Source organism: Syzygium oleosum, unplaced genomic scaffold (assembly GCF_021117445.2).
Source record: "Syzygium oleosum isolate NSW1041296 unplaced genomic scaffold, Sole_v2.1 Sole_v2.27, whole genome shotgun sequence".
In the NCBI taxonomy this organism is placed as follows: Eukaryota; Viridiplantae; Streptophyta; class Magnoliopsida; order Myrtales; family Myrtaceae; genus Syzygium; species Syzygium oleosum.
The window spans coordinates 3,297,227-3,309,176 of NW_026607511.1; the positions used below are offsets into that span (position 1 = coordinate 3,297,227).

An 11,950-nucleotide genomic window follows, 5' to 3' on the forward strand; every position below is an offset into this window, starting at 1 on the left:
CGAAGGTGGCCGGTTGGACGATCTTGCTTTGGGATATTGGAAGCAGATATAGAGAGGAGAGGAGTTTCTGACTAGATTGTGCTCGGTCAAAATGCTATAACCAGACATAGGAAGGAAACTGGAAGTGGGGGAAAGGGAATTGGGAGAGGAATTAGATTAGGCTTTATTCCTTTTCAGATTTAAAAAAAATTTTAAAAATATATATAGTCGGTCCGGTCGGGACCAACTGGTCACCGGTTCCAAAAATAGGAACCTAGAACCGGACCGGGCCTCTCAGAACCGACCAGAACCAGCCAATCCGGGCGGCTCCCAGTTCGGTCGGTTCGATATGCTCACCCCTAACTCAAATCTAGTAAACGTACTAAAGAGAGAATCCGATTCTAAGCGGTTCCCGGTTCGGTCCCATATGCTCACTCCTTACTCAAATCTAGGAAACGTACTAAAGGGGAAAAAGTGGGACGCGGCGTGCCTTGAAGAACCCTGCTCCGAACACTGCCACGAATTGAAAAAACTGAAGAAATGTCGGAACGTCGAGACGTCCTCGCTTACGTTCGGAGCGGCGCGATCAGTACAAACATGAGGCAATCATAGAGAGAGAGAGAGAGGAGAAGAGGAGATCGCCTTTTGCTTCCTGCTGCTACTCTCACTCTTATCTGTCCTCTTGCGCTTGACCGCTACCGCTAGCAGCCGCCTCTCTGTACCTTCCTCTCTCTCTTTTTATATTCGTTTGATTGATGGGTTGATCTTGACCAACCTCTTCCCACGGAGAGAGAGAGAGAGAGGGAGGGAGAGAGAGATGGGGTGGAGAGGGATACTGGGTTGCGATTACGGGATCGTTCAGGCGCCGCTGGGGCCGGACATTTCAGGGCCGGAGCTCGCCGCCGCCGTCTCTAACGCCGGTGGTCTTGGCCTCCTCAGGGCTCCTGACTGGGTAACGCTCCTATGCATCTATGTTTCTTTGGAACATGCTTTTGAGCTTTGATCCGAGAGCGTCTGGGATCCGTCTAGTCTTTATATGTTGTTGGGTTGTGTCCTAAAGCAGACGCGAGAGAGATTCTTGACTTGGGTGTTTCAATCTTGACCCAGAACCTGTCTTAGGGAGTTAAAAGGAAATCAGATGATCCATTGCCAAAGCAAATGCGTTCCCAAATTCCACATCATTGGCCCTTTCGGTCACCACTGACCTGGAAACGTTAAGTTGTGCGTTTCGCTGAATGGGGACGGATTGATGGCCTAACTACAACACTAGTTCTTGAGGAGTAATGCTACTAGTGGCAGGACTAATTTACGATATTAGGTTCTAAAGCGACGTGGCGAATTTTAAATCCGAATTTGGACTAGTGATCCGTATTCATGCTTGAGCCTAGCTTCTTCTTCTTTTTTTTGCCGTGTTTTTGGATGGTGAGTTTGCTTTTTTCTCTCGAAATTGGCATGTACTCAGGAGGCACCGGATCATGTGAGGGAGCTGATTAGGAAGACGCGGTCCTTGACCGATAAGCCATTTGGGATAGGTGTTGTTCTGGCATTTCCCCATGGAGAAAACCTGAAGGTGATACTTGATGAAAAGGTAGATGTGCTCCAGCTTTACTGGGGCGAGTGTACAAAGGAGCTGGTCGAACGAGCTCATCGAGTCGGAGTCAAAGTTGTGCCTCAAGTAAGTGATTGATCTTAGCAACCTTCTCTCTTTAAAAAGAATCTTTATATAATCTATTTGATTTGATTCCTCACATCTTCTTCTTGTACAACCTTCAGGTTGGTAGCTTTGAAGAGGCCAAAAGGGCTATCAATGTTGGTGTAGATGCGATCATCGTCCAAGGGCGTGAAGCTGGAGGACATATTATTGGCCAGGTACAGAGTTTTGTTTTGGCTGTTCAATCGTAATTTAGCTGATCCACCCAATTGGTTGCATAAGATATGTTGCCATCAGCAGGTATGAGTGGTTGCACTACAACTCTTAGTCTGTTACCATAATTCATATTTTTGTAGCGACTAAACATGTACATTCTCTCTTGTACTGTCTGCATTTGAGATAGGAATTTGCTTCTTCATATTAAAGGAACCTTGGCAATTAGCGATATTTTGTGATTAAGTTTACTGTGCTCTTCTGCTTTTGTAAATGGCCCTAATTACATCGTGGAAGTAAGTTAATATCCTCAAAACAAGCGCTAGTTTCAAAACTTGATGTGGAAGCTCACTCAAAGTCTCTGTCAACATCCTGGACTTGGTGCTCGTTTCTTATCAGAGAACTTCTGGATGTGACTGTATAAGTATCTTCCTCTACGATATTACATCATGTTATGGTGTTTGATATTCAATTAATAGGAGAGTTGGAGTATTGATATAAATTGGTGTTACATTGAAGCAATCTGAAGATAAACTTATTCTGTAATTTCTTGTCAATTTGTATCGTCAATCGTATTCCTCACCATGTTGTGGATGATTGCCCTATTCAAATCTGTCAGGATGCTTTGATTACCTTGGTGCCCAGGGTGGTGGATATAGTTGGAGACAAAAATATACCAGTGATCGCTGCCGGGGGCATTGTGGATGGACGTGGCTACGTTGCGGCTTTAGCTCTTGGAGCAAAAGGTGTCTGCATTGGCACTCGGTATGTAATACTGCTATAGCAGTGACTGAATTGTGAGATCCTTATGAATTGTCAATGCAAATTAATGTTCCTTAGCTCTGAGTATTGCTCTCAAGCGTCATCGGTAAAGTTTATTTTGCATGAAGAGTCATATTCAGACCAAGAAACTGTGAAGCAAAAGAAAAGGAATCCAAAGATCAATTGTAGAATTAGAATCAGAATATCCTTTAGAATATAATCTTTGACATCTGGGAAATACTACCTGGAGTCGCATGAGCAAAATATAGAGCTAGATAATGATCTGAATGAGGTCAACCAATTTTTGTTATGTTACATGTCGTGGATTGATGGAAACCAGGACTGGAGTTGATTTGATCACCCTGCAATGTTTATCCATTCGCAGATTTCTTGCTACAGAAGAAAGTAATGCGCACCCTCTATACAAGAGGAAGTTGGTTGAGTATGACCAAACAGAGTACACAGACATTTTTGGGAGGGCGCGGTGGCCGGGGGCACCGCAACGTGTCCTGAAAACACCATTCTTCAATGACTGGAGATCTCTTCCTCCCAATGAGAGTGAGGTGAACCAGCCCATAATCGGTCGATCGACAGTACATGGAGTGGTGAGATTCGATATCTAATAGCGAGATTGCATTCTCAATCAAGATCACTGTCTCATGCTGGAAACGAGAAAATATCGCTGTTACTCTAATCACTTTGAGCATTGTAAGTTATAGCTTGATAGAACATCCGCTTATTTTTTTCGAACAGGAGAAGCAAATACATCGCTTTACAGGGACGGTCCCAAACTCGACGACCACCGGTGACATAGAAAGCATGGCAATGTATGCGGGGCAAGGCGTAGGGCTTATCAAGGAGATTCTGCCTGCCAGGGAAGTGGTGAGGAGATTAGTTGAAGGTGCTCAGCTACTTCTTCAGCAACGGTTTGGTGCAATTTAACATAATGTTTTGAGCCAAAACTCTGGAGTACAAGGTGTAATTCCTTTCAAATGATTGTACAGAAATAAACCCTCAGATGAAGCAGAAATTCTGTAATTGCAATCAGTTCCGCCCAATGAAATAGTTCTTGTGATTTCAATGGCAATCCACCCCCTTTTGTTGCATGCAATGTTGACTTTAGGATGGAAGAAGAATTAGGGAAATAATTGATAGACTAAATCGAGTGAGTTTGTATAGCATACTTCAGAGAACTTGATAAAAAGGCAGCCACAAAGTTCTTCTCAGGACATTATCCTGCTTTCTCGGTTACCTTAAGCTTTGGCAATCTTTATGGTTTTGGAAGAGGCACTTTTGAAGAAGTGCGACTTTTTGAGTCCATGATCTCACTAGCAAATTCATCAGCCTTTCCAGAGGAGTACAGCATAAGGACTGCAGGCATCTTTATCTTCTCTATCATCTTTCTACTTTGATTAGTAGAAGATTAAGAGCAGCTAATCAAGCTTAGAATTTACGTTTGACTCAACCAATTTTCACCAATCTTCCCGTGAAACAACTCACTGAGTACTCCCTCTTCAGAGCATTGTCTCCATCATCTCTACACCTTAAGAGGAACTACTTGCACTCTGTCCCCAATTTCAGACTGAATGAGCCGTACAGAACTGAAGTTCCTCCCGTGTACAAGAAATATCATTCCTAAGATCACCCTCCATTTACCAAGAAAGAAGAAACAAATAGAAGCATTAAAGGCAGCTTTAACAAAAAATCACGTGAAAACCTCTCTTTTTGTGCCTTCGCAGCCCTAATCAGTTTCTTTTCTTATTCCTTCCTTTCTTTCGTATTTGCCTAGTGATCTCGCCCATCTGAAGCAATTGAGTCCGAGCCGATTTCGTTACGCAGCAGCGAGAGAACAAACGGTCTTTGCATTCAGCATTATTACGACACAAAATCACTTGCAATTCCCATTACACCTGCCTATCTTTTCTTGGTCTACATCAACACTGTCAGTTGAGATTTTGGTCCCCCTTTTCTCATTTATGTATGAGAAAGTACAGCCGTAACGTGTGCATGAGGGCTAGCCTTCCTTGATGAGGAAAATAACATAAGACAAACAGGAAAGAGAATGTTGTCCTTCCAATGTTAAAACAACGTCAGTAACTTTCCGCTGAAGTTGCATTGTGCGACATCGACTTACCATGCCATTGTGTCTGTCCGTTTTCAGTTAAGCAACCAATTCAGGTGAATAGCTGCAATGACAAAAATTGAATAGCAACAGCATCTTGTGCTTAGATTCTTTAGTTGTACAAAATGCATCAGCTTAGGTTATAAAAGAAAGTGCCAACAACGCAACAACCATTTCACTTTCATCCTTGCGTTTCTCGATGACATATGACTACAAATTGTGTTCTCAAAACACCCTGTCGAGAATTTCAAACTTCTAAATCGTCGTTGAGGATTTTAATATAGTTTTACACCCTGCTGACACTAGCTTGACAGGTCATGATAAGACACAATCATATTGTTCAAAATGGGGAAATTCCTAAGGAACACCAGTGTGGAGGCAGCGTCAATCAAGTACATAGCATGTAAAGGAGGACACCCCACTGCCATCTTTCAAGAAGCCCGTACAAGCAGGAGCTTCCAAGGCCGATGCTTCCCAAGCACTGCTGTCTTATCTCCAGCTATAACCAGAACCTCAATCCTACACCCAGGAAGAAAGTGGAAATTGTGGTTTTAATATTTGCCGCTCATAAGTGCAAATTCCCGAGGAAATGTGACAAATTGTAATGGAGCTCAGGATTTCATGCAGGAGTTAAATGAGAACCTAAGAGAATTCAAAAAGATAACAGAGACTCGGGGAGTTCCACTAGGTAAACTTGCCTAAGATATCACATTTCACCAAGACGTAAGACCCACTAATTACATAAATCAGCTTTAACCAATCAAAGAAAGGAAAACTGATCGGTGCAATAATAGATCATGAGATAATCTGAACCTAGTCCTATAGCTATTAAAAAAAATCAAAATCTGCATAACAAAAGTACCATACTTAAAAGCAATACTACTCGACTTTTCTGAGATGGGTGCAGGAGCTGCGCAGGGCTTGAATCTCACATAAGGAAACCAAGTGCTGAGGAGATCACAGACAGTAAAATCTTTGAAGAGGGTTGCATATACAAGATACAACCAACGCGGTTTCTCAGAACACAATTGGTTCAATCTAGAGAGAGCAATAATTGTCTAAAGTAGCAATCAAGTATATACTATCAAGTCGTAGACACTAAATCCATTACCATCTCAAAAATTTCTCACGTAGGTCTGGACAATTCACGCGACTGTTGCAGTATTCCAACACAGAATGAAAAGACGACAATATATAGGATGGTAGAAGAGGTTGCAAAACTTGACTCCATTCATGAACCGCGACTAAGGGATTTGCCTGCTGACAAGAAATAACAGTGTGTGGCTTAGTGGCAAAGGCTCCTGGGACTTTGAATCTATCAAATGAGCTGTGTATTTGCCGCAATTCAAAGGCAATTGCATCAACTGACAAGAAATTGGAGCAATCATACTGGCATTTGTGGGTTCGGTAAAGCCCCGAGCCCACGAAGTATCTCTAAACTTTATAACCAGGTAAGTGGCCTGCCAAAAAGCGAGCGAGAGGCTCAAACATAGAATTTTTGGCACCTGGAAAAGAAGTCGACCATATCGAATGTTGACACGTGGAAAAGTTCAAAGGTGACACAAAAGAAAGGACACCACCCTCTTAAAGGGGATTTTAGCAGAAAGTAAGAAAATGGGCAACAGTCAACCATGCGGAAAATCTCAGAAAGACAGAAAAGGCTCTCTTTTATAATGAGATTTCACATCTGAAAGAAATTATGGTTAAACTAAGACATACTTTTCTGGCAAATCATACTAAAAAGGAGATTCAGTTGAACAGCTAGAGAGCACTTAAGTCAATGCATAACCTCATCCTGCAAGTGGCAGAAGTAAGAAGCCTCCAACTTGTCCTCCGCCGCTTGATTGTTCCTGGGAAGCATTCCTCAATGGAGCATTAATTGCAATCACCGTAGAAACTTTTGAATGGATTACAAACAAATATTTCTTATGCACAAGCTAATGTAACTTCACCACTGACATTGTATTTATCAATCAACTATACTAAAAATTAAATCCCATTTCACAGCTCATTCTATGTACATTCATAAAACACAAAGAATGATCAACCTTTTAAAGGAAATTAAAGGTGACATGCTATGTGGTCTAAATGTCCAATCATCGGCACTCCATATTTCTGAAGATTGAATCGTAACATAACCAGACCAAAATCAGAACGCACGCTCACCAAAATTCCTTCTGATAATAGGATGTAGAGTTGCAAGAAAAGTCAAAAGACGCACACATACACACACATTCCAGATTCCTTAAGCATGAATCATGACATACCAGACCAAAATCAGAACATAGACTCTCACCAAAATGCCTTCCTAAAACAGAATGTTGAAAAGGGAAATCGGAAAAGACAGTTCAAATGGAAGAATCTGTAACAATTTTTATCTACCATGAAAGATATGCATGAATAACCATTCAACCTCGCTTAAGGATGGTAAGTTAGTTTGGAAGAAAAAAATATACGTGTCATCAGACCAACAAAATATTCAAAGCAAATACTGATGCAGAAAGAAACAGGACACCGCATTGGAAGCTGTAAAATTGAAAGAAAGAGGAATACAAAACTGCCAAATCAATTGCCATCTCTGAAGGGAAAGAAGTGAGGTTACATCCTACCCAACAAAACAAAAAGGAAAAAAGAATTGGAGCAAGAACTGTACTCACAGGTGCAAAAAGCAAAGGGTTGCAAAAAAAACTGCACATGCAGGTTGCTGGGAAGAAACTTGCCTGCTCTCTGGGACAAAATTTGCTCAACTTAACACATCTTATAATTTTTTCCACATTTTCTCACCAAATCCAATGCTAAGTCCAATGATACATATACAATATTATGTAGAAAGAAAGCTACCAACAGATCAAACTGCAATGATTAATTCAAAAGGTAGGATGTAAAAGAATAAAACAAATAGAAAATAACAAATTCACAAATGGACATTCAAAATTCTATTCCATCCATTTGAATTCTATATTCTAGATGCAGGCCCCAACAGTAGATTTCCTGCATTACAGCGCATGAATTAATAAAGGGTCTTAGACATCTAACCGGCAATATACTTCAGAAGTAGCAAGCTATGCTAAAAAATTAAACTCTTTGTCCCCACAATTCTATGCTCGATGTTAAGAAAGAGAGATTAGAATGGATACGTAATAACAATGAGCAAATTCTTAGATCCCGGAATGTTAGTTCGGAACTATAGTCACCTTACATGGTCTGAAATACCATACTGCTGTAGCACCAAGCTTCCCCACATAGTTTCAATGCACTGCATCTTTAAAGAAATGTTGCCAAACACAAATGTTCCAACATATCATAATAAAACTACACTAAAGTCACAACTATACCCAACAAACTCTTACTCTGTGTTTGGGAGTGCTTTGGAAGCTTTGCTTTTGAAAAGCTATAAGAACTCAAGTAAAGCATTTGGCAGGCCTTTAAAATAAGTAGAAAGTGAAACTGACTCCTTCACAAGCTTGCTCCTAAAGATGCAGCTCACAGGTGCCTTTTAAAACTCCTGTTCCAAACAGACCATGGTAGCTCTTTCTAAATGTCAATATAGATATATTTAGATAACTTTCAGGCCTGTATGGTGACACATATTGGATAAGCTTCAACAACTCAAGCTACTTATGATGGTCATTGACTGGGATTTAAACTATAACAGCTACAAAACTCGAATTGCTAGGCATTTACCATCATGTGAGAGAAGTTGAGATTTATCTTTATATCTAGAGAAGAGATCCAAGATATATATATACAAAGGAAAAGAGAATTGATTCCCGAATATTACCAATTTGAAGTGATTTTAGTCGCAAATCTATCATAATAGGAACAACAAGGGAGAATCATGGGAGGCCAAAATAATATAATACATCAAGAATGACCAAAGTCCATCCTTATTTATCCAATTATGCTACCACTGTGCCGGTTGTGGAGACTTATCAAATATGGCTGTGCTGTATGTACTGCACCAACCAAGTGCGTTATAAATGCTATGGGGAACCTACAAGTAATTGGCATATTTCGACAAGCATTGATATGGAACCAGAAGCCCCACAGAAGCATCCAAACATACTTTCTTACTTCGACTACCAAAAAAAACTACAATGAATAAGTCAATATTCCGATAAACTACATAGTGGCTATGAGATATTTCCGGCTACTCAACGATACTGCTGCTGTAAGCTTACAGATATCATCAGATGTAATTATAACACGAGTAACATATATCACTATAACTACCATGTTGGTCATTCCATAAGAAGATGCCAAAAGCAAAAGGCTCAGACCTCTAACTACTTCATTCAAGCTCACCGACACTTCAATTATCTCCTAAAACACTTGATTGGTTCGATGACAAAATGAAACTGTGTTACATTGTCACGTTAACGTCCGTGAATTTCAGATGAGATAACAAGATCATGAATTTCACAGAAAAGCTAGAACACTAACTTTGATTTTCTCTGCATGATATTTACAACCTCACTGACCTACAATGCTCCAACCAGCAGGTATTCAATGAATTTATCATCTAACGTCTCTTCGCCAGTGAACTGTAATGCATCTTCAGCAGATCCTCAAGAGATACCAAAGACCATGCTTCCTCGTTTTGGGCAAATACCTTCTGATTAATAGAGTCCACAATGATGCTCACATTACCAAAACCATATATCTGAAGGCCATTGTGCATCCGACCGGGCTTAGGTTTGAATAGCAACTCATGCTGCTGTGCATAGGCCTCGATGACTTCTTTTAGCTTCATCTCAGGCATGCCCCCAGCAGCATCCATCTGAGAGGTGCCACCAGCACCAACAGCAGCTTGTTGTCGAGCATAAGCTGCTGCTTTCTGCTGAGCCTCAAATTGCCTCTGCTCAAGGACCCTATGATAACTCAAGTTTTCTCTAACACCAGGTTGGACAACCTCCATGCCTTCAGCTGCATTGTCCATCATGTCTAGACCAATTCTAAGCTGATATCTGATACTCTCGTTTGCTAGCAGCTCTTGTGGAAAAAGATCCCGCCAACCTCGATACCAGTTCATAACTTCATTGAAGTCTGGGTTAGAACATAACCAGTGATACAACACCTGTAGCCACTTAACGAAAAAGAACTTCTCCATCAAGTCCACCATGAGATGGATCGGGATAGCAGAAGCCCAAGACATGACCCAATATAACTGATCCAGCTTCTGATCAGCCGGATTTATCTGGAACTCCTGGAGGACAAGCTGCAACTTTGGAACGATAAATCGGCGCATAAAATCTTCCCAACTGGCCGAATCAAACACGGTCTTCCAAGGTGACAAAATGGTGTATGCAGAGCCATCACTTGGGTGCCAGGCATGAAGTACGTTACTCAGTTTTGACCGTATGATCTGATAGTGGCCCTCCAACTTTTGCCCCAACAAGGGTAACCAGGGATGCACCCAGACATGGATAGGAACAGTTTCACGACGGGGGTCCCACGAGTCCACAGCACTCGACAATTTTGGCATCACTACCATGTTCAGTATGGACTGCAGAACAGAAGAAGGCAACAATTTTTCCCATGTCTCGAGGAAACGAAGCATTGGTTCTGGATCCCTTGCCTCCCAAGTGTTAATGCCAGATATTCTCACAGCAGGCAAGACAACTTCTGAAACCAACTGGGTATAAGAGGATCCCAAATCCCATATATCAAGACATTCCTGTCCTTGCAATAGAGATTTCCACCGTGAAACAACTTCCAACCCATGTGAGGGATTCCGAAGAGGATCCCATCCCTGAAATACTCTGATAAACAGAGGGAGTGCAAATGAACAAGCAATGCAGGATAAGTTACAAAGTTTATAATCATCAGGAAACCTTCTTTGCATGTCACCGAAAGACTTGGCTAGCAAGTCTAATGTCAATGTCCCCATTGACTTTTCCTCCTCAATCTGGCCTAGCGTATTCATTATTTCCTTCATATTATTCAGTTGTTTCTTCTGGAGTTCTGCCTCGGCTTGCAACTTCTCTTTTTCCTCTTGCAAGCTCAGAGCTGTCTCCTTCTCATTCCTCAGATCCCTATCGATCTTCTGAATATCCAACTCAGCCAGGTCCACAATCAACCTTATATTGTGCTGGAGCTCAGGCATTGGAACATCACTCTCCCTCGCCTTCGATTCCGCATTCAGATTCTCCAAGTTTGCTAATACCCTAACCTGAGGTCCACGCATGTCAAGTACCTTTTGCACAACTTCAACACCCTGTTCCTGCTTCTTTGCCAACAGCTCTTCTGCTGTAACATATTTCACTTTGTTTTTCAGTGTCGCCTTCTTCGCTTGCTTAGACCAAAGCCTCTCCTTACCGGGCACATCAGGTAATGTCTTCTTTTCCTCTGGCTCCAGCGAGGCAACAGGTGCCTTTGCAGGAGTTTCTTTGTAGTCGTTGAAACCCATACCCATATTCTTAGGACGCAACTTTGCTTCAATGGGTGTCACAATCCCCTGCCGGTTCTTCCCAAGACCGCCCCCTTTGTAACCCATTTTCTCGAGCAACTTCATTCCAATTCCCTTGGTGTACTTCTCAAAGCCGCCCACATTCCCCGAATCATAAGAATCACTCTTAGCACCCCCTCCTTGATGCGCTTTCTTCTCCAATTTGGATTGCTCTCTCCTCCTCTCCGCTCCCTCCTTGATCTTCCGCCCGAATGCGGTCGGCAAGAAACTCTCCTTCTCCCCCTCCTCGCCGTTCTCATCGAAATCATCCTCTCGCTTCTTAAACCCCAAACCCACACCAGCGCCAGCCCCCAAGCCCGGCCTATCCTCGTCCATGGCAGCAGACTCCTCATCCTCATTCTCCCTCTTCGAATTCTCATCAATCTCTCGGTTCGGCATGACCGTGCCGGTGGACACGAAATTCACGGGTTTCGACAGATCGGCCTTACCTAGGAGGTCCTTGTTCTTCCTCCGCTTCCTCTTGGAGGACTCGTCGTAGTCCGAATCGGAGTCCCCCGACGCGAAGACGCCGTAGAGCACGTCGTCCTTGGTCTGCGCCCGCTTCTCCCTCCGCCGCCGGTAGTAGAACTCCCCGTCGATCCACTGCCCGTCGTCGTAATCGTTGTCCATCCCGAACCTCTCCATCTCCTGGTCCTCCTCCATCTTCCACAATCCCGGTTAAACCGAACCGAAGTAAGGCGCCTAGGGTTTGGGGGGCTTCGGAGGCGGGGAGAGAGAGAGGGGGCGGCGCTGATTGCCGGATGCCGAGGCGACT

General features: G+C 42.6%; 2 protein-coding genes and 1 long non-coding RNA gene across 3 annotated transcripts; 1 reads left to right on the forward strand and 2 right to left on the reverse strand.

Annotated features, from left to right (window-relative positions):
• Positions 1 to 625: 625 nt before the first annotated feature.
• LOC115691924 (uncharacterized) lies at positions 626 to 3,692 on the forward strand. The gene is made up of 6 exons (XM_030618672.2): positions 626 to 931; positions 1,442 to 1,654; positions 1,753 to 1,848; positions 2,463 to 2,608; positions 2,991 to 3,210; positions 3,359 to 3,692. Exons 1-6 carry the CDS (start codon positions 797 to 799, stop codon positions 3,545 to 3,547), a joined length of 999 nt encoding a protein of 332 aa, XP_030474532.1. The 5' UTR covers positions 626 to 796; the 3' UTR covers positions 3,548 to 3,692.
• A 1,096-nt stretch (positions 3,693 to 4,788) lies between these two features.
• Positions 4,789 to 8,809, reverse strand: LOC130135131 (uncharacterized). Its single transcript, XR_008814615.1, has 2 exons — positions 5,839 to 8,809; positions 4,789 to 5,246 (listed from the first exon to the last, which is right to left on the reverse strand). It is a non-coding gene; the product is annotated as an uncharacterized LOC130135131 (long non-coding RNA).
• A 134-nt stretch (positions 8,810 to 8,943) lies between these two features.
• On the reverse strand, positions 8,944 to 11,950 carry LOC115691915 (septin and tuftelin-interacting protein 1 homolog 1). Its single transcript, XM_030618663.2, has one exon. It carries the CDS (start codon positions 11,836 to 11,838, stop codon positions 9,250 to 9,252), a length of 2,589 nt encoding a protein of 862 aa, XP_030474523.2. The 5' UTR covers positions 11,839 to 11,950; the 3' UTR covers positions 8,944 to 9,249.